The sequence below is a fragment of the Pyrgilauda ruficollis genome, unplaced genomic scaffold, assembly GCF_017590135.1.
Source record: "Pyrgilauda ruficollis isolate IOZ18807 unplaced genomic scaffold, ASM1759013v1 scaffold56, whole genome shotgun sequence".
In the NCBI taxonomy this organism is placed as follows: Eukaryota; Metazoa; Chordata; class Aves; order Passeriformes; family Passeridae; genus Pyrgilauda; species Pyrgilauda ruficollis.
In genome coordinates, this window is record NW_024527266.1 from 4,798,455 (window position 1) to 4,819,392 (window position 20,938).

The window sequence follows — 20,938 nt, forward strand, 5'->3', positions numbered from 1 at the left end:
AGTGCCGGGGCGGAGCTACAGCCGGGGGGGCGGGGACGGACAAGTCCCGCTGTCATTGGCTGAGGCTCGGAGCCGCGAGCAGGGCGTGAGGAACTCCCGCCCTTCGCTACCCCACTGCAGCCAATCCGCGCGGGGGGGAGGGGCAAATGCCCTGGGAGGGGCGGGGCCCGGCTCATTCCCTCTCTCGCCATTGGTCAGAGTCGTTGCGGGGGCGGGGCGAGCCGGCAGTCGGCTGTTGGCTGAGCGTGAGCGGGGCCGTGCGGCGCGGGCCATGGCGGGCTGGGGGTCCTTCTACCGGGGCGAGGGGCCGGAGGAGGAGGAGGAGGAGCCGCAGGAACAGGAGGAAGGGGCTGAGGCGGTCGGTAAGGGCCCCTCCTCACGGAGGGCAGATCGGGGCCCACTGCCCGCTTTGCAGGCTCCGCGGGCGGAGGGGCCGCTGCTAAAACTGTTTCCCCCCGTTCGGTAGCGGAGCAGAGGTTCTCGGGCCGGGACAGCCTCATCTTCTTGGTGGATGCGTCCAGGGCCATGTTCGAGTCCGACGGGGACGCAGAGACTCCTTTCGACATGACCATCCAGGTAGGGATGGATAAACTGCTAACTGCTAAGGCAAGACTTTCACACTCCTTTCTGAAAACTATTTTCTTGCAGTTTTGACCTGGGTGCGTTTTTTTTCAGTGCATCCGGAATGTGTATACCAGCAAAATTATCAGCAGTGACAGGGACCTGTTAAGTGTTGTGTTCTATGGTACAGAAAACAACAAGAATGCGGCAGATTTCAAGCACATTTATGTTCTCCAGGAGCTGGACAATCCAGGTAAAGTGGTATGAAGGTTTTGTAGAAAGATGGAGTTAGGAAATTGGTGTAGTAGTGTTGTCAATAACTGTTCTCTCTAAAATCAGAGAGCTATCAGGTAAGTTCTTACTGAAATCTACTGTTGGTGGTGGGGATAGATTTAGATATTTATTGAAAGCTTAGAAAATTCATGAGAGCCTAGCGTCTTCTCTTAGAGTTGGTTCAGATCCTTTCCTATGCCTTTTCTTATATTTTAATGTGGTGGCTTCACTTGCTGTCTGCTAGACCTTAGAGTATCTCAGCAGAACTCTTGAATGTCCATCAGAAAAGTGTGTGTCCATGTTAAGGCACCACAGATTTCAGCTGATGGAGAATATCACAGACTGGCTGAGGTTGGATGGGATTTTGGAAGTCATCTTGTCCAGCTCTCCTGCTCAAGCAGTGTCATCTAGAACAGGTGGTTCAATCTGGTAGCCTGTTTGGGGTGTTCCATTTCTTATTTCCATAATAAGTTCTGCAATTCATGAATTTTGCTCTTTCATTTTCTTAAGATTGCATACCATCTGCTTGATAACAAGTGCTGCTTGCTGAATTGGAAAGGCAGTAGGAGAAGTGCAAAGAATACATGCTAGTGCTGACAGATTGTCTGACAGTTGAGAGTCTTCTGGGGGAATTTTGTCTGCAACTTTTCATCGTAGCCTTTATCATAAGGATGTTTGATTTTATTTTCCTTACTAGGGGGTGCAGGTTTAACGAGAGAGGGGCTTCTCCTGAAATAATTGAGCCTTATCCTATTGTCAGAATTTTTTACAGTATTATTATTGTAATATTATTATTTATTACAATAGAGGCATGATAGGACTGCCCTAGGTTCTTCTCCCTTTTCTGGCACACAGTGCCTTACAGGTCTTGCTTTTTCATTTTCCTCCTTCTTCCCTGCTTGTCCTTTCTCCCATGTTAGAGGCAGTATCCTCACCATGAGGATGAAAACAGCACAGGTCAAAGGTGGGTGTTGTTCTGATGCCTTCTCAGGCTACCTGGAGCAGAGGCTAGACAGAGTTCAAGGAATAAAGTAGGTATTTATTAAAAGGCCTTCAAAAGATTCACCTTGGGCAGTACAAGAGCCTGGCCGTGGCTCCACCCTAGAGAGACGCTCAGTCACGAGGTTTCACACTTTTATAAGTTTTGGTCCATTTACATATTGGGGTTAATTTTCCAATTACAGCTTCAGGTTATGAAGTCCCATCCTCCCAGATTGCTCTCCTCAGTTTGCTGTTGTTTACACTTTTTGGGCCTGAAGCTGCAACAGTGTCCTTGGTTCCCAGGCTGGAAAAGGATTGCTTTGTCTGACTGCCCTGGGAAGAGAACTTGCTAACACTTAATATGAAATTCAGAGTTATATACCAAGGCAGTACAGAAGCTAGAAAATATGAAAGCTCAGTTCAAAAGGAACAGAATTGTGTATTTGCTGCCCCTGGGGAAGGAGGAGATGCTATAGGTGATTATTGTGGAGTACATTATTATGAAGATTTACATTAAAGGACAGATGAGGAGTTGAGAGGAGTTGAAAATAAAATAGTAAAAGCAGAGGAAAGCATTTTCAAATGAAATTTTTTAAGTGCTATAGAGCTTAAGTGAAGGACAAAGGAAGAAGCTCTGCAGAATGCAGTGCCTGAAAAATGAAAGCTTGTCTCCCACTGTAGAGTAACAGGAGAGAACAGAACCTGCTGTAAGACATGTGGGAAAAGGAGTCCTAGCTGGGTTGAAGAAATCCTCAGAGCAGCAGCAAGGCTGTGGACACCTGAGCTGAATGTTGCTGTGCTCAGCGTGGTGATCTGTGGGCTTCATCTCACCTCTGTGTGCATTCTCTCTGACATGAGGGGTGAGGAAGGAGGAGGAGGAGGAGTTCTCCACCTTCCCAGCACGCTGTGGAGATGCAGGATGCATTTCAGGCTCCTCTCTTTTCTGTGATGGTGCAGCAGTCTGCTGTGCCTCTGCAGCAGGTGCAGTTTGCTGCTGAGCACTTGGCATTCAGTGGAGGGGGTTTGCAATACTTTGATCCCTGTCTGTTTTTGATCCCTTCCCCACAGAAAGAGGCCACATTGGTGCCAGGGCTTTTTGTGTCCCCTTGCCCTAGCTGCTGCTTTCATTGGTGACTGGCTTGTGATATTGCAGATGTTAGGCCATGCTGGACAGTTTTCTCAGCCAGGTGTTGGAAGGACGTTGCCAGAGAGGTGCTTGGGAGCATTCCTTGGATGTCAGCTGCAAGGAATTCCTTGGTGCATACTTGGAAGAGCTCACGGTGCTTCTGTCAGTATTCCTAGTGCTTGTGTGTGGGGGTCCCAGTTGCTGGTTTCTCTGGGTCTGGATTGAAGGCACTTGAGAGGGTAGTTCATGTTGGCACTCAAATATTTATTATTCCTTATCAGTAAAACAGTCTCATTACTGTGAGTTTGGCAGCTTTTCATTAGAAGGCACAAAATGGCCAACAATCTCTTGTTACAAGGTCTTTTAAGACTAAACTATCCAATTAAGAACTGACACCTAGATTATTTTCCCTTTTAACCCAATAACTGATCCCAAAGAGCCCGCAACGCAGACTTTTCAGTCCAATTACAAAATGCCACCCAAAAAAGCTATGGAGAAGAAGGAAGAAGAAGCATGAAGAAGAAACCCAGGATGACACCCTGTGCCCTCCATCTTGCTTCCATCCACAACACACTAAAAATCCCAAAACCTAAATTTCTCACCAAGTGATACCCCTACACTACTCTCTATAATCTATTTCACACTTTTGTGGATTCTAGCCTATCTTGAAGTCTAGGAGACTTTCTCCATGAATGAGGGTCAAAGTCAGTGCCCCCCTGGGGGTCAGGGCACCCCAGAGCAGACAGAGAAATATTCCCGGTGCTCTGGGTTTCCACACCTGTGACTGCTGTCGCCCCTGCAGGTGCGAAGCGTGTTCTGGAGCTGGACCAGTACAGGGGAGACGAAGGACGGGCGCTTTTCCGGGAGAGCTTTGGCCACAGCGCCGACTATTCCCTGGGTGAAGCGCTCTGGGCCTGCTCCAATCTCTTCAGTGACGTCCGAGTCAGGCTGAGCCACAAGAGGATCATGCTCTTCACCAACGAGGATGACCCTCATGCCAATGACAGTGCTAAAGCCAAGCTGGCCAGGACCAGAGCTGGTGATCTGAGAGACACAGGTCATTGTTTGCCCTTTTCATTTTACGCGCAGTAAACGTGATGGATCTTTGCAGCAGATGTTAACTGCGTTGCTGGTTTGTGATGGAAAAAGATGTAAAATCATCAGAACTGGGGAATGTTTCTGAAAGTTCCTGAGCTAGAAATTTGGTATCTGATCTGAATTAGAATATATGTTTTCTGATCTGGTATTCAGTAGCTAGCACTTGTTTTCCAGGATCTCTTTCTAGTTTGATAGCATAAATGGGGACATGACAGGCCCAAGAAAATAAACGTTTTTTGTTATTGTACCATTTTCCAGGAAGGGAATGCTAACACCAAGTTAACACAAAAGGAAAATTACTTTAATGGTTCCATTTTGAATTAGCTGAAGGACATCAGCCTGAGCTCAGAGAGTAGACAGCATTAGTTCAACTGTGTAGCTGAGGTAACCAGTGTTTTTGGAAATCAGGAAGCGTCCTGGATCTAGAAGCTGTGAGGCTTCCTTAATCCATTAGCCCCTGTAATTAAAGGAAAGGGGATTTTCTGAACTTGTTACTCCCCTCTATGCCTGAGGTAAGATTATATTTTATAGGAGCTTATCAGAGCCATTTCATATTCATCGCTGTCCAGATTCTTAATTAGAGAGGAAACATTTTCTATTCTGCATTGTTTTGACTGAAGTTAAAGACTGTGTTTTGCCTCTTGCCCTAGAATCGCCCCTTTCTCCAGAATATTTCACATCTGGTGCAGATGACAGTTTGGAGCTTATTTTTACGTAAATTATTTGTGTAGATAGAGAAATCTGAGAGTGCTGAGATACATGCTGATGCAAGAAAAAAGCAGTTTCTTACCGTGCTCTTATCTCTTCCGTTGTTTCTAGGTATCATCTTGGACTTGATGCACTTGAAGAAGCCTGGAGGGTTTGATATATCTGTGTTCTACAGGGATATTATAAATGTAGCAGACGATGAGGACCTTGGGGTCCAGCCTAAAGAGTCAGAGAAACTGGAACATCTCATGAAGAAAGTACGAGCAAAGGAGACGAAGAAACGGGCTTTGGTCAGGTTTGTGCTTAGTTGTGGTGCATCATTCAGCAGGGGCACCTGATGTTATTTTCAGACTGCATCTCACTTTCCTCTTCTGGAATGATTGGTCTTTAAAGGCACTTTGAAGTGCTTACATACCTCAGTCTTAATTCTTCAGTCCAAGATTGGTGTTTCTTCTGTGGTTTCCAAGGATATTTGTGGATGAGAGGAGCAGAGTGGACCTCTTGTTTCCTCTGTGTGATATCTGCTGTATTGAGCTTGACCAGAAATTATGATTTGTTAAGAAGTACATAATTGCCAAATACTTATCTAAAAAGCTGCAACATAAGAAATAGTGTACAGTGAAATCTGATTGAAATTTGGCTTTTCTTGCCAATACTAACTAGAAAAAAATTCATCTGAATGTGAATGCCAGGTATTTTTTCCTGTTATTAAATAGTTATATGTTGTCAGTCTGTCTAGGTACTTGGCATGGATTCACACAGCCTTGATATTTCTAATCTCCTACTAAAAGATTAGAGATACTTAAGAAAGATTAAAGGGATCTTGACAAAGCAGATAGAAAGTATTTTTGGAACCACATGCTCCATAACAGTTGTTTTTTTAGGGAGTGAGTTCATAGCAGAATGATGTGGAAGCACAGGAAGGGAATGAACTTCAAGGCCTAATTTTTTTTTCCCCAGTAAATATTAATAAAGTATCCCAACCTGAGCTGTTGTCACTGGCATTCTTGCTCCTGCTTGCAGCTTTATTTTCTTTTCTGGGAATGTTCCTTAAGTTTTCCAATAGCTGGGGAGGAAGAATCCCATACCAGTGATACCTTTTACAAGAGAGGAAGTTGCATTTGTAGTAACTCACTCTTCTGCTCTCATAACTTGAAGATTGACTCTATTTTTAAACTTTCACATCTAATTTTTTCTCTAATGTCTGATTTATATTTTTTCTTAAATCTTGGTATTGTTTGTCTTAGTGGGTTTTTTGGGGAGAATTTTGCCTTCTGCTTAAACAGCTATGAGAATTCATGGACATTACAATAAGCATAATTGGGGTACCCAGATGGGAACTTGTCCTGTTCTCTGTTTGAGCATAGCTGCCCTTCAGTGAAAAAAAGGTCAAAGAAATATGGTAAATTGCTTGTGTTTAGATAACTTTTATGATGAGAAATGATGATATTGCAAGAATATTTTTATTCAAGTGAAATTACGACTCAAGTGATAGTGTGTTTCCAAAGATACATGTGATTTTGGGAGAGGAGAACAGGAGAAGATCAAAGGAAATAACTTACATGAGGAGGTGATTTTCTTCTGCAGTAGTGATTTTTCAGGAATCTCAAGTCTGTATCTGCTTTTTTTACACAGGCTAAATCTGCATCTGGGCAAAGATGTGGCTCTTTCTGTTGGTGTTTACAACCTTATTCAAAAAGCTTATAAACCATATCCAGTGAAGCTTTATCGGGAAACTAATGAACCAGTTAAAACCAAAACAAGGATGTTTAGTGGAAAAACAGGCAGCTTGCTCCTGCCCAGTGACACTAAAAGGGCTCAGGTAACTTTTTGATTATGTACCTGCTTTTTCTTGTCTCTGTGGTGTGTGAGGGAGGTGCCAATTCCCTTGCTGCTTTTGTTTGTATTGCACTTTGAAGATGAGATACAGAAATATTTGCATCTGTATGCAGCTGGGGACAGGCTGGTCGTGTTGTGAGCTCTGCAGGGTGAGAATGGGTTGTCTCCCTGGCCTGACTGTCATGGGAAGGCAGAGTGCTGGTGGAAGTGCTGTCAGGAACACAGGTCATTTCTTTCTGTAAGGGAGAACGAGGCTGTCAGAGCCTGACCTTGTGTGACCCCGTGCCACTGGCACTGCTGTCAGCTTTGGATTCGTTAGGAACAGATCTGGTCCATTTTTATAAACATACAAGTGTGAATCACAGGAGATTGGGAGCTGCTTTCCAAACAAAAGGCATCTTTCCTTTGGAGTTTTTTGTATAACTTTTTCTTTGTTTTGCCTTCCTGCTTGATAGTTTGGCTGATGTAAATTGAGTGTCACGTTGTGATCAAGCACAGCTTTATTTCAAAACAGGTTATGTAGTTGCTAGGTATTCTGTCACAAGTGTGCTTTGTCTCTTCTTAAAGTTGTTGTCTTAAAATGAAGTATTAAGTCTATTTATAGTGGATATTAGTTTCTTGAAATAAAGTATAGGAGATAAACAGAAAGCTGAGCATTAAGCCCTGAGGTTTACCTTCAGCAGCTGGACTATAATATGGTTTTGATTTTGTGATGCATGAATGGTGCTACAGAAACATTGTTTCTCAGTCACTATTTCTGTCAGGAGCAGGTAGCTGACATACATCTGCTGAAGCAAGTTTACAGTTGGACAGGACCTCTGAAAGTCTGGTATAACCTGGCCCAGAGCAAAACCAGATCAGGTTGCTCAGGGCTTTTTTGGGACAGCTCTGAAGAATTCCAGAGATGAGATGTGACAGCTTCTCTGTATCAGGGCTTAGCCATTTTCTTAGAAAAGTGCATTTTACTTATGTTCAGGTAAAATTTGTCTGTCACTTGTGTGCACTACTCATGAGAGTTTACACTGTCTTGTCTGTAACTTTCTTTTAAGTAGTGGAACACAGCAATTGCATCCTCTTCCTGCACTTCCTGCCCTGTCCTGCCTCCTGGTCCTCATTTTTTTTTATGCTGGCAGCCCTCTCATCTGCTCTTCCCTGGTTTAGACATATGGAAACCGACAGATTGTGCTGGAGAAAGAGGAGACAGAAGAAGTAAAACAGTTTGATTCTCCAGGTTTGTTTCTGATTGGCTTCAAACCACTTTCAATGCTAAAGCAGCACCATCATGTCAGGCCCTCCCAGTTCATCTATCCTGAGGAGTCCCTGGTGAGAGGTAAGCAAAGATGGCAAGAGGAGATTTATCACCTTGCATTAGTGTAACCTGCTGATCCACCGTGTGTTTGAGTGGGGATCATTGAGTGTAAAAGCTTTGTCTAACTTAAAAACTTGCTAATGTTAAGAAGAACTGAATTGACTGTTATTGCCCCTCTCAGCTGCAGCTATTTCTTGTTTTCTTCTATAGCAGAGCAGCCAATTGTGCTTCATGTTTATCCATCATGACAAGCAGCCAATTAAACCATGCAGATGTAGTCCCAAAGTACTTGTTTTAGCCATTCATGAAAGTGAAGGATCCTAGTACCTGACAGGAAGGTAAAGATGGTTAAAAAAGCCCAAACCAAAGCAACCAACAACAAAAAAAGAAAGACCTAAATCCCAAACCTGGGGAGATAATTGCTGGTTTAAGTCCATATCAGCTGGGAGTGGAAACATGATACTCAGGAAGTATAGTTGAATTAACAGTGCTTTATGGGCTTGTAAAGACAGAAGGCAAGGACATTTAGAACTGCTTTTTTGTCTTTTTATATGTATACATACGTCTGTTTATCTAGAAATATATCCAAATCTGCAGTAGTAAGAAAAAACCTTTAGCTCCTCAGTCTAGCAGTGGATGAAGAGGGCTGAGTTATGACCAAAGGCTTTGCAGTGTCTGACTAAAGAAAAGCACTTATGCTTGCTTCTCTAACTGCAGTTTCCTGGCTCAACCATGTTCTTTATATGTCAGTCTTTCCCTGGCCACCATGCCTGGTGAAATATACCTGAGACAAACATGTGCCTCAGGAGGAGTACTGAAGTCTGAATTCTTAGTGTGTTACTTTCACAAAAGGTCTATGATCCGCTTCTATTGTGATGTCCTACCAAACAAAAATAGACTTGGTAGATAAAATTTCACAGTATTCAATCTCTCAGATGGTAGTGATTTCACTTCTTCCACCAGAACTCTCACTGCTGGTCAGGAGAGACTCACTAACATTGTCCACTTTGAGTCTTCTCCCTTCCAAAATTTGCTTTTTGCCTCCACAATAATGCAAACATTTCAAAGAAAGTCACAGGTTTTGACACTGTAATGTCTAGGGTTATATTCCAGAAGAAAGGAGCAAAGCAAGCTGTCAGTCTAACCAATCCCCTCTTTCCTTTGCAGGGAGTACAACACTGTTTAATGCCCTACTGATGAAGTGCTTGGAGAGGGAGATGATGATGCTGTGCAGATACACCCCTCGCCGGAACATCCCTCCTCGCTTTGTGGCCCTGCTTCCTCAGGAGGAAGAGCTGGATGAGCAGAAAGTGCAGATAGCCCCTCCAGGTATGGGAAGAGATGCTGCCTTTCCCTGTATGATTGGATTTAGTCAGCGTAATGGTGTCATGGATTGAGGGAAAATGTTCTTAGTGCTACCTCCCCTTAAAACTGGGGAAAATGCTTTCCAACATTCCTTTTCTTCAGTTTTGTCAGTGTAAGCATCTGGTGTTGAATCTATTTTTAAAGCCCCAGTTGCATCAGTGCTGCTCAGTTATGACCTGGCTAGAGTGTTTTTCCTGCCTTCTACCTCTTTTCATCAGATTCAAATAACTGATGTAGAAATGAAAAGCCTTTTTTTCCTGTTTGAAGACTAGACAGAATATCTTTTCTTGAATTATGTTGTATCCTTGAGTAGATTGTAAAGTATTAAATAAATAATCTCACATATAGTGAGCCTCATGCCACATCAGACGAGTGGGGAATGATTAGGGAGCAGGTTCTTGCTGTTTTGCATTTTCTCACCTCTTTAAGTGCAAAAACATCTTCTGGAAGAATGTAAAGTAGGGAAGTAACACTGCTTGTGTACAAAGTAAAGTGTTTCAGAATAATGTGGGCAATATCTTGATTTTCAAACAAATCTTTCTCGAGCTCAGACCCAGTGGGAGAGGTGGACTAGTTGATCTCCTGCATATAAAGCAAGTCACTGGTATCCAACTCATAGCTATGAATTTAGTCTGAATGTCTTTCACAAAGCCATTAGTGATGTTGGTTACAGACATTGAGATTGGGATTGAGTGTGGTGCTGTAGACACTTGGAAGTATTATGGATTGCTGTTGTTAACAACAAAACAGGAGGTTAGTTTGGAGTCATCAGACCTAGATAATAACCATCTTGGTTTTCCCCATAAATTATTTTGAGACCATGCTTCTGTGTAACTGTTGTCTTCCTCCCTCTCTTCTGTGCAGGTTTCCACCTGATTTTTCTACCCTATGCAGATGACAAACGTAATGTTGATGTTACAGAAAATGTGCCAGCCAGCCAAGAGCAGGTAGACAAAATGAAGGAAATAATTCAGAAGCTGCGGTTCAAATACAGGTACCTGGAGATAAATAGGGTGCAGGGGGTGGCACAGGGAAGAAAGCACAACCATTTCTTGCTCTACTGCACATGTTGTTCGGCTGTGGTGTTCCTGAGATCAGATTTTGATGTATTTTGATAGAAATTGCTTCTCTTTGCAGTAGCTTTGTGCAAACTTTATTCTTAATCATTCTGGATACCCAGGCACCACAATGCTTTATGTAGCACGTTCTGGAGTTCTTTGTAGAATTGCTCTTGTTCTCTGGGCTGTTGTCATTTGTTGCAGAGGTATCACATTTTATTGTGGTTCTGCCACTCTACAGCAGATCAGACCCAGATAATTTAAATTAGAGCACTTTAGAAAGAAGAGTTAGGCCTTTTTTTCATTATAGCTGGGATAAATGCTATGAAGTACTTTGATGGGAGATTTTTTCCTAGATACCTGGAAGCCACCATAACTGTTATTAAAGTATAATGCCCCTATCTCCTTTTGAACTCTCTTCATTTCTAACTCTCACACAGCATTCCTATGTGGTTGATACATGACAGGAGAGTGATTCAGCAGGTAAATTGCAAAGAGGAAAAGCAGTTCTGATGCAATGGATTGTTGTGTGGGAAAGAGGGAAGTTTTATTCTGACATAAGTTAGTGGTAGATCTTAAATGTTTTGTCTGTCTTCTTGGCAGCATGCATTGACATTCTGGGGGATTCTTGACAGGGCTGACAGCTTTGAGAACCCAGTTTTGCAGCAGCACTTCAGGAATTTGGAGGCTTTGGCGCTGGATATGATGGAACCAGAGCAGGCTGAAGATCTTACAAGTGAGAGCTATTGGCGGGTGTGAAGGGAGGCAGGGTAGGGGGCTCATGACTTTGTTACAAGTCAAATATGTGCTGCTACAAACCCAACTGTCTTTTAAGAAATATTTCAGTTGTGTGCAGTTTCACTGTTTAGGATTCTGGATGTGTCCATTCTGAAATACTGAAACCTTATTTTCTATTGCTGTCACTTTTAAGGTAAAGAAAAAAATGCTCACTTTACCATCCAAAATTAAAATTGAATCACCTTTTTCATATGGTGAGAAATGTTTTCTCTGAAATTCCTCTCCTCAAGGTTCTCATTAATATTTCAGTGTGATAAATGGACTGAATGAATTATTCTGTTGGGGTCAGGGCTGCCACCTAGTGACTGGGAGAGTTTATATGTGAGTGTCCTGTGTAATCACAGAGTGGGTCAGGAGGGGAGGGACCACACTGGGTCATCTGGTCCAGCCCCCCTGCTCAGGCAGGGTTATCCTACAGCACATTGCACAGGGTTAGTTCCAGGTAGGTCTTCAATTGTTTTTCCAGCAAGGGATACTCTACAACCTCTGTGGGTGACCTGTTTCAGTGCTCAGTCACCTTCCCAGTAAAGCTTTACCTCATGTTCTGATGGCTCTTCCTGTGCTTCAGTTTCTGCACATTGCCTCTTGTCCTGTTGCTTGGCACCACCAGGAGCCTGGCACTACACTCTTGACACCTTTCCTTCAGATGCTTAGTGAGGTTCCCCTCTCAGCCATCTCTTCTGGAGGCTGAACAGTTCCTTCAGACTTTCCTCATAAGGAAGCTGTTCCAGTCCTTTAATCATCTTTGCTGTCCTCTGCTGGAGCCATTCCAGGAGTTCCATATCTCTCCTGTACTGGGGAGCCTAGAACTGGATGCAGCATTCCAGATGTCCAAACTCTTACCAAGAGCTGTAAATTTCTCATTTGGAAGAAATTTAAATACTTGTATCATAACACAAGTATTTGCATTTTTGCATGCTTGCAGGACACTTGTGGACTCGTTATTACAGAAGCACAGTTGTGTCTGGTGATGTTACTGAAAAACAGTCAAGACTTGTTAGCACCAATGCAGCTTTAAGAAGCAGGTGTTCTTTATCACAGTGCTGGATGCATGAGGGGATATCTCCACCAAAATCGTGCATCTCTAGTACAGAAAAAACTGTTTATGTAGGTTTTCTCAGAAGAAACATACGTGTGGTAATCATTTCCCCAAAATCATTAACATGTGTTAGTTCCCCTTGGTGCACACTTTCTTCTGTCCCAGGGGTCTCTTTGGTGGTTGTAGACCCTAAAGTTACAGCTGAGAGCTTGATGAACTGGTGTTTCATCCCAATACAGAGTGGTGTTGGTATACCTAATCTGGTTCATGTTTTTTAAGTCCCTTCTTGGTGAATGTTTAACATAATCCTACAAAATAAAGTATTGTGTGGTTCCATACACTAATGGTTTTGTAGAATGAGCATTGTATTTTTCCTACCAGGTGAGCTGGTAGTTTATCTGGCAACAGGGATGGCCTTGCAGACTTTCTTGTGATCACACTGTTTCTAAGAGGGCAAATCTTTATCTTTTGCCAGTGCCAAAGTCTGAACAGATGAGCCACAGGCTGGGCAGCCTGGTGGACGAGTTTAAGCAGCTGGTTTATCCCCCTGACTACAGTCCTGATGTGAAAGCTGTAAAGAGAAAACAAGGTAAGTAGTGGTGGTGCAGACTCAAAATATAATGTCTGTATTCTGTTTAGAAGCTTCTGTGTTTTCAGTTTGTCTCATAGTTTAAAGAAGCTGCTTGTGCAACAACTCTACCAGTCTCCACAATGAAGTATTACATCCAGTATTGATTCTATTCTACTGAGTAGAGAACATTGTGGTATCCAGTTGAGGAGTTACTGGAGTGACAAGCTGCAGAGTGAGGTATAGGATGTAATGTGGGTAAATTACTGCAGAATATATATATGTAAATAAATAAAATTTTAGTAACTTTCTGTTTTACAACAGAGTAGTAAAATCACTCATGCTTTCAGTTTGTGTTGGTGAGACTTTTAAATGTGTAAGCAATGCTGAAGTCCATGTGTAATTTGGGAGTCTGTGAAAGACTGCATAAAGTGAGTATCAGTTAGCTGAGCTCCTTGTGGAATCATTGCATTCTGCTGTCTCAACTAGAATCCCTTAAGTTTCATTTGGAGGGTGGTGTTTTCATCAGAACACACAGTTTCATACTTCAGCTAAGATCACTCCTATCAATGAAATACTGCATGGCTTACATAGTGACACCTGTTTCTTCAAACATGGAAACTAGGTCTGTGAGTGTGTGGCTGTTAAAGCACCATGTGCTAATGGCCATTAGCAATGGTATGTGTAAGAAACATTGATGTCTTTCTAATTTTTAAAATCTTTGTGATCTAAAATGTGTCTTTCTAGCTTCTGATGGTCAAACTGAGAAGAGGCCCAAGGTAGAAGTCTCAAAAGATGAGCTGCAGAGTCATGTGCAGAAGGGCACTCTAGGCAAGCTCACCGTACCTGTCCTGAAGGATGCATGTAGGTTTTTGGGGTTGAGGTGTGGAAGCAAGAAGCAGGAGCTCGTGGATGCTTTAACTGAATACTTCAATGAGCACTAAGCTGGAGAGGAAGGCCCTGGTTTACTTCTGTCTGTTTAGAATCTTGATTGTCTTATGTGGGTGCTGTGTGTATTTAATCTCGCTATGAAAGAGATGGCAACTAAAGGTTTCTCTGTCTAGCAGCAGAGAAACTTTTTACTTAGTCGTGAATCATCTCTGCAAAGTTGGATTCTGTTGACAGTAGCTAAAGACAGAACTAAATTCCCTGTGAACTCGGGTCACCCATTGCACATGGACAGAGTTGTGCCTTGCTGGTTTCTTAATAAAAGTTTGGACCTTTTCCTTTGCAACACCAACTGTGCTGTCCGTCTCTCCATCATGAAGACAGCAGAACTCACTTCAGGGTAAGAAAACACAGTGACCTGTGTTGATGGCACCTCATGAATTCGAGCAGCAGATTGAGTCTGTGTCCTAACAGAGGGTATAAATATGTATTACCCTCCAGAGCAGCCAGTATCAGTTCTAGTAATCAAATTGGGTTCTTTTCTGCCATCACTGTTACAAATATTACCAGCAGATCTTAAAAGAAAAAAATAATTTCTGGGAAGCAGTATCCAATCCCTTGGGCAAAAAGTGGGCACTTAACAAATCTGCACACACAGGTGTTCCATTTTTAAATGGTAATAGCAGAAGCTGGTTTAAAAATGGAAAATAAATCGTGTTCCCCGGAAGGCTGCAAGCATTTATCCCAATTAAATTACTGAGATGGCATAGAGCTTTTCCACCTCTCTAAGTGAATATGAGTCAGACTATTGTGCTTTTAAAATAGAAGAATAGCAAGTTGTAGAGAGAGCCCTTGTTACATACAGTATTTTTTATTTTTTTAGTCATACTTAAGAAGGCTGCAGCTGGATTTTTTGGGTTTTAGACTTCCATCTCTGGCATGCCCCACCTGTCTTGCAGTGCAAGACTAAAACCAATAAACAGTTGTTGCATTTGTTTTGGGAAATTACTAATTGTTTAGTTAATCTCTTTTTATGGGACACAAACATTGGATACCTGAGGTGTCCATTTTGGTCTGCATAGTGTTTTTAGTGTCCAGAGATTCCTGTGTGTGGCTCACAAACTGTCCTATCACCAGGCTGTGGAGTGGCACGTGTGGAGCCAGCTGTGACCACCCTTCTGGCACTGTGACTGTCCTAGCTGTGCCAGCATGCTGCTCACTTCTACCTCAGTTCCTCCAGAGAGCAGCTAGCCTGCACTGAGCTCTGCAGTACTGAAACTACATTACCTGTTACACTTCCAATCAGCCTGGATTAGTTAATTATAATAAAGATTTGCCTAAGCACTCAATTTACTTTGCCCTTGGGCAATGAAGTTACTGTAAATGCTTGTTTTAGCAAGGCTTGAAGAGTGGAATAGTGAGACTCTCCTGTCTGTGTATTGAATTCTGCAAATACCCTTGTTAACATCTCTCTTGGCTTGCTGACCCTCAGGCACACAATGTGCCAGGCTTTGGATGATTGTGGCATTTTTGTTCTAGGTTATTAGATCTGCCTCCTGGCTTTTTTTTTTTTTCCTCTCTTTAATACAGGCTATCACATGAAGCAGAAATTTAAAAGGCAAGATGATGGGGTGCTTCAGAGCAGAAAAAGACAGTTTTGCTTGCTCAAGTATCCTTTATTTCTGCTCCTTGTGTGCTTTCTCTTACATCATCTGTCTTGGTACAATAGGGCAAATCCTTGGCAAAGCTGTAGTTCTAAACACAACTAGCTCAACAGTCAGCATCAGTAGAAGGGAACAGGAGCCCTTCTAAACCTCACACAAATAAAAAGGATTCTGAAGTATTTGGATCAAGTTCATCTCAGCAAGGATTACTGGTATCAGCCATTTACAAAAATATACAAACATGATGTCTTCAGTCTTTCATGAGCTCACTTCATCTGCTTGGGATGTACTTACGAGAGGTAAGAAGTTAGTGCCTCTGTGGAAACATTACAGGAAAATTTATTTTCCATTCTGCTATTGCACCTAATGGAGTTTCCACACTATTTTGCTTTGGCATCCTGCAATAGAAAACAGGTTTGATATTCCAACACAGGAGTTTAAACTTTTCTGATCAGAGCAGAAGTGCATTTATTATACAATATGTATTTAACTAAAACTATATCCATAAAAACACCACTAATCCAGACTGCTGTTGGTGCTCCATGCTGCTTTTCCAGGACATGAGATGATTCAGCATTCTCTTCTTGAGACACATATTACTTTATCTGAAAACCTACTTGTTCTCTGTTTCCTTGGCCATGACTTAAAAGGGTTCGTCTTCAGTCAGGTGACTAGAGTGCAGTACCTAAAAAGCATGGCACTTTTTACAATTAACAGCCAGGTGTAGGGTACTCATCAGCCACAACAGGCTGCTCTCTGCCATGTATTTTGTACTTAACTTTTCTAGGGAGCCCAGCCTCAGTGGTAACAGTCCATACAAAGGAAACTGAAGGAGAATAAATTGCTGCACTGCAATAGCCTTTAGGCAGCCTGTGAGCAGTTTAGCTTGACAAGCAGAAACACTCCAGTTAGTTGCAAATACTTCACCAAGGGAATCACAATTGTATTTAGCCCGGCAGCATTTTTATTTTTTCTTAAAAAGTCAGTATTTAAAAATAATCAAGTTAAGAGAGTTCCCCTTGTGTACTGCCATAAGATTTCTGCTTGCTGTGCATCTCTTATAGAAGTCTCTTGTCTGGTTTCAAGAATAAGGGCTGTGCTGATCTTGGCTTCATCTGCTGCTACACAGTAGCTGCTGCCTGCCTGCTCCATCACCTACAGACTCCAGCAGCCTGAACACAGGGAACCTTTTCCTCAGCCTAAACCGTTCAGAAACACAGAGTAACTCACACCTGCTGGAGGCTCAAGCTAAGCAGAAATACTGCACCACAGAGAAAGCTGATGGGTGGGATAAAAAAGCCCTGAGCAGGCAGACAGGAAGACAAGGGGGGGGACTTTTTTTTCTGTCCTCCTTCTAAACATAAAACAGGAAACACAGTTGAACAGTCACTTTTCAAGAAGTAATACAATGAGAATGAAAATGTTGGAGTGGCTAATAGAAAAGTGGGGGGATAGAAGGTGGAAACACTAAGAATTAAGCCATTATTAAACAAAAATATGGCATTTTGAAATGAAACATTGATATCAAAACTATAATCTCAACTGAAGCAAAACATTAATTTCCCCTAATTTGCACTTTTCTATTTCACACACACACTCATGGGCACTTAGACCAACAGTCTTTCTATAGCTTGCTGTACAGACTGGATCTGAGGCTTTAGCTGTGATCCCTCCTTGATGGTGATGGAGCAGGCGATGACAGGCCGGGAAACGCCGCATGCCCGGCCCAGGGCTTGCTTGGAGCGCACAAACACGTACGGTACGTTCTTGTCCTCGCAGAGAAGTGGGAGGTGCAGGATGATCTCCAAGGGCTCTGCATCTGCTGCCATCACAATGAACTCTGCTATGCCTCTGTTCAGTGTTTTGGTGGCTGTAAAAGAAACTGGAGTCAGTCTAGGTCTTCCTGGAAAGCACATCTAATGTAAAACAACTTCAGGAGATGCTGAAAGTGGCTTCAGTGGGAAGAAGATCTAGTGCATGGAACATGGGCTCTAAGAGATTGCTGAGTTTCTATCCTTAGGAACTGTGGGACTTGTTTACAAGTTTGACTAGGTGAAGCCCCAGGTAACTGTGAAGGGGGGTTGCACTAGAGGTACCTTCAAACCCAAGCCTTTATGGTTCTGAACTGGTTAGGTATCTGGTAACCCCAGTGCCACACCACTGAAGTATGCATGATTACAAACTATTTACCAGGAACACAGTCGGGGAATCTACCAGAACTGCATACAAAAGTCAAAAAGATTACAGCTTAGTTCTATCCCTGAATCTTGTTAAAGCAGGCTTGAAAGAGGAGAAAGGAGACACACACCTGCAATAACCAGATCTATATAAAATGACTGATTCACAGCTAAAGAGAAAAGACAATCTCTACCCCTAGCATCTCACAAAATCCTTGTTGTGACTTGTACACGCTTTTCAACATGCAAGTCTCACCTTCATTGGCTCCCTTGCGTAGCTGCTTATAGTTGCAGGATTGCTGCACAAGATCCAGCAGCGTTTTGGTGAGCTGTGCATCAGCCAGCGGGTAAGCTTTGGGATTCACTTCTGCCTCACTCTAAAGGAAAAAGTGAAGAACATTACAATAGCAGCAAAGGAGGCTTTGGTCCGATCAACACTGCACAGGCATCATGTCCACCACATACAATGATTCCTGAAGTCGTGTCTAATCTGCTCTGCCCATACAGAAGAAACACCATTGCATTTTACTCCTAAAAGAGTAAGTATTCTTCTTGTATCAAAGTAAAGGGGGAAAGTAAGAAAGATATGCTTTACATCAAATAAATAGTGTATCTACTCACAATCTACACCCTGCAAACCAGCAGCAGTTCACTCATGGGGCAGTCTTCAGGCGTTTTATGCCACAAACACTACACAAAATGAAACATTTCGGTGCACCTTAACAGTGTCAATTAACAGACTAACAAAAATTTTAGAGAAATCACCAGAAGAGCACGCATCAGGGTTATTTCTGCAAACCACAAATAGCTTCTAACGTTAACACGGGCAGCGGGGTGGCCCAGCAGCGAGGTCACCAGCGGTGCTAGCGACTGGCGCTGGCAGAACCGCGGCCTCTCCGGCTCCCAGCACGGCCGGGGGTGACCCCAGACACAGAGTCCCCCGTTACCGGGTGTCCCAGGACCGCCAGCCCCCCGGGCCTCCAGCCTGCAAGCGGCCGCGCTCCCGCCCGCACGGCCTCCACGTGCCGCCCGCCGCGCAGCCGGAGAGCGGCCTCCCTCTACCCCAGGCTGGTAGGAGTAGGCAGGAGGAAGAGGAGTAGGAAGAGGAGAAGGAAGAATGGGATGAGGAGGAAGAGGAGAAAGAAGGAGGAGGAAGAAGAGACCGGGCCCGACGCCACTCACCATGGCCGCGGCGCGGTCGCTGCTGTGGGCCCGAGCGCGCTGTGAGGGAAGAGGCGGGAGCGCTGCTGCGGCCGCCGGAAGGGAGGCGGCGCCGGGGCGGCCCCGGGGCGGAGCCGCTTCCCCCACGGCGGGCGGAGCCGCTCGGCAGCCCCGGCAGCGCCGATGGCGGCGGGGGCGGCGGTGGCGTGCGGCGATCACGGGCCGCGCTGGGCGCTGCCGCTCCGCCCGCCGCTCTGCCTCGCCTGCGCCGTGGAGACCCTGGGCGACGGCAGCGCCTCGGTGGGCAGCGCCGCCCCGCCGCCCTTCCCGTGTGCGGCTGGGCCGCCGAGCCCCCCTCAGCGGGCCCGCCGGCTGGGCTGCCGCGCTCCGGCGCTCAGTTTGGGGCCGCGCCTGGCCGGTGTGGCCCTTGGCCAGCCCTGTCGCCTCGGCAGCCGGGCCCTGGTGGCCTTTTTCCCCTCAGGGTGGTGGGAGCAGCGCGGGGCTCGGGCCCAGGGCCTAACGGGCCGCTGTGTTTGATCCGCAGCTGGTGCGCAAGAAGCACGTCCTGGCCCGCCTGCAGGATGCCCTGGCCTGGCAGGCGCTGCCTGTCGTCCAGCTGCTGGCGCCAGACGAGAGGGTGTGCATGCATTTGATAGGAACTCTCTTTGGTAAGAGCTCTGCTGAGGCTGGTGCAGCAGCAGGGAGGAGGTAGCTACCTTTTGTTGAATACATGTGAAGCTTCCCCACATTTCAAGCCAAAAAAACAAAAAGGCAAAAGAACGTTGAGGTGCCTGCCTCCATCCTTCCACCGTTGTGTAATTACTCCCTGCAGAAAACTGCCTGTCACTGATTTAGAATAGATGAATTAATTTTCTCATTCCCCAAGGTGCAGGATCGGCCTGTTCATAAATCTCTTGCGATTTTTCAAAGTATCTTGACGTATCTGTAAAGTCCTTCTGGAGAATAGGGAGTGCCTGGCATTTTACTCTTCCCTGAATGCTCTCCATTCTGGTCTCATGTCTCTGGAGTCATATGAAGATTCATACAGAAATCAAAGTGTGAGCCTAAAAAGGTGTTGCAGGATTTAATATTGAATGTGCAAACCACAGATCTGTGTAGTAGGATTTTTTTACACCATCACTTTACATTTGTAGAAATCTTTGTTGCTGTATAACTAAAACCTGCTGCTTTCTGGTGAGTCAGCCTCAGCAAAACAGTGTAGAGCAGGATGTCAGAAAGTGTCTTTCCAGTAAGTCTCTGTGATCTTGAACTTCTCTTACTGGTTTCTGTTTGCGTAGCAGGGAAATATCTTTGAAACATCAAAAATATTGATGGAGAAGAAATAGTGGTCTAAATGAAGAAACAGCAAGGCAGGAAGGGAAGGGTGGAGGGTAGAAATAAGAGTGCCTTCAAAGTGCAGATATACCAGATTCCTTCAATTCCACCATCTCATTTCCACCTCACAGATAATTCTTGTTCTTTGGGGAAAAGTAACCTCCAAGACCCTATCCTTGCCTTGACACACTGAATTGTTCAAACAGTTGATTGCCCATAAATTGTGTTGGGCACATTTTGGAAGCAGCTTTATTAGAAACAGAACTTTATGCAGTTTTTATTCTTTTAATTGCACCATTTTTTAAAATAGTGTGTGCACACATAATCCTTCAGAGTAGTGGAAAAAGTGGTGATTGTGGCCAATTCAACCCTGCACTGTATGGCCCTAACACAAAATACCTCAGAAGACAGGCATGCTGTGCTTGCATTTCAATGCTCTTGTCTGCTTTAATAATTCTCTCAGAAGGGAATTCTCTTTATGACTGGATAGTTTGAGGATAGCTTTGGGTTTTATTGTACTTGGTGTAACTCTTAGAGCAGTTGGAATCCTAAGCTTGGGGCTACAAACAATGTCGTGTTCATTTTCAGTAGAGCTTGGATGAACCAAGGATTAATTGGTGCAAGAGTGTAAGGGGGACCTCCCCAGCAGTTTGAGCAGTGCTGTGGTGGAAGTATTAATAGTGAATTCAGGAAAATACATTTGGAGAGAGAATATTTGATTAAGCACAGGCAGAAGAAAGAGAGTTAAGAGAGGTGGGGTGCGGAGTGTTACGTATGAGGTGTTGTGTTTCAGATAAGCCTGAATTTAATGCAGCTAATATTGTAATGTTCAATAATGCTGTATACAAATCTTTTCTAGAGATTACTAAGGATTGGGCAGATGAGGCATAAAATAAGTAATTTCTTCACCTGTCATAACATTGCTTTAGTTGGTCAAAATTCTGGGACATCATGGAACCTTCAGAGGGAAGGTAGTTAGACTGGATGTAT

The 20,938-nt window shown here is 44.0% G+C and overlaps 3 protein-coding genes across 3 annotated transcripts in view; 2 read left to right on the plus strand and 1 right to left on the minus strand.

The window, feature by feature from the left end:
- The first annotated feature begins 233 nt into the window (after positions 1 to 233).
- Positions 234 to 13,957, plus strand: XRCC6 (X-ray repair cross complementing 6). The gene is made up of 12 exons (XM_041481490.1): positions 234 to 362; positions 467 to 576; positions 676 to 814; positions 3,744 to 3,998; positions 4,859 to 5,042; positions 6,383 to 6,569; positions 7,748 to 7,916; positions 9,063 to 9,224; positions 10,125 to 10,254; positions 10,954 to 11,054; positions 12,631 to 12,744; positions 13,471 to 13,957. The coding sequence occupies exons 1-12, from the start codon at positions 272 to 274 to the stop codon at positions 13,665 to 13,667; spliced, it is 1,839 nt and encodes a 612-aa protein (XP_041337424.1). The 5' UTR covers positions 234 to 271; the 3' UTR covers positions 13,668 to 13,957.
- A 1,315-nt stretch (positions 13,958 to 15,272) lies between these two features.
- On the minus strand, positions 15,273 to 18,722 carry SNU13 (small nuclear ribonucleoprotein 13). The gene is made up of 3 exons (XM_041481491.1): positions 18,635 to 18,722; positions 17,709 to 17,829; positions 15,273 to 17,145 (listed from the first exon to the last, which is right to left on the minus strand). The coding sequence occupies exons 1-3, from the start codon at positions 18,635 to 18,637 to the stop codon at positions 16,883 to 16,885; spliced, it is 387 nt and encodes a 128-aa protein (XP_041337425.1). The 5' UTR covers positions 18,638 to 18,722; the 3' UTR covers positions 15,273 to 16,882.
- Positions 18,723 to 18,760: 38 nt separating this feature from the next.
- The window catches only part of MEI1 (meiotic double-stranded break formation protein 1), a 37,905-nt gene continuing 35,727 nt past the window's right edge, over positions 18,761 to 20,938 (plus strand). The window contains exons 1-2 of the mRNA XM_041481573.1: positions 18,761 to 18,913; positions 19,158 to 19,281. Of these exons, the coding sequence (XP_041337507.1) occupies positions 18,797 to 18,913; positions 19,158 to 19,281 (241 nt within the window). The 5' untranslated portion in view covers positions 18,761 to 18,796. The remainder of the gene's footprint in view (positions 18,914 to 19,157; positions 19,282 to 20,938) is intronic.

Excerpts from the sequence above, each read along its gene's own strand:
- XRCC6 (XM_041481490.1), top strand. The coding sequence starts at position 272 with ATGGCGGGCTGGGGGTCCTTCTACCGGGGCGAGGGGCCGGAGGAGGAG. Across the intron at positions 6,570-7,747 it reads GTGACACTAAAAGGGCTCAG|ACATATGGAAACCGACAGAT; the intron begins GTAACTTTTTGA and ends TCCCTGGTTTAG. Across the intron at positions 9,225-10,124 it reads AGTGCAGATAGCCCCTCCAG|GTTTCCACCTGATTTTTCTA; the intron begins GTATGGGAAGAG and ends TCTTCTGTGCAG.
- SNU13 (XM_041481491.1), bottom strand. Across the intron at positions 17,146-17,708 it reads ACGCAAGGGAGCCAATGAAG|CCACCAAAACACTGAACAGA; the intron begins GTGAGACTTGCA and ends TTTCTTTTACAG.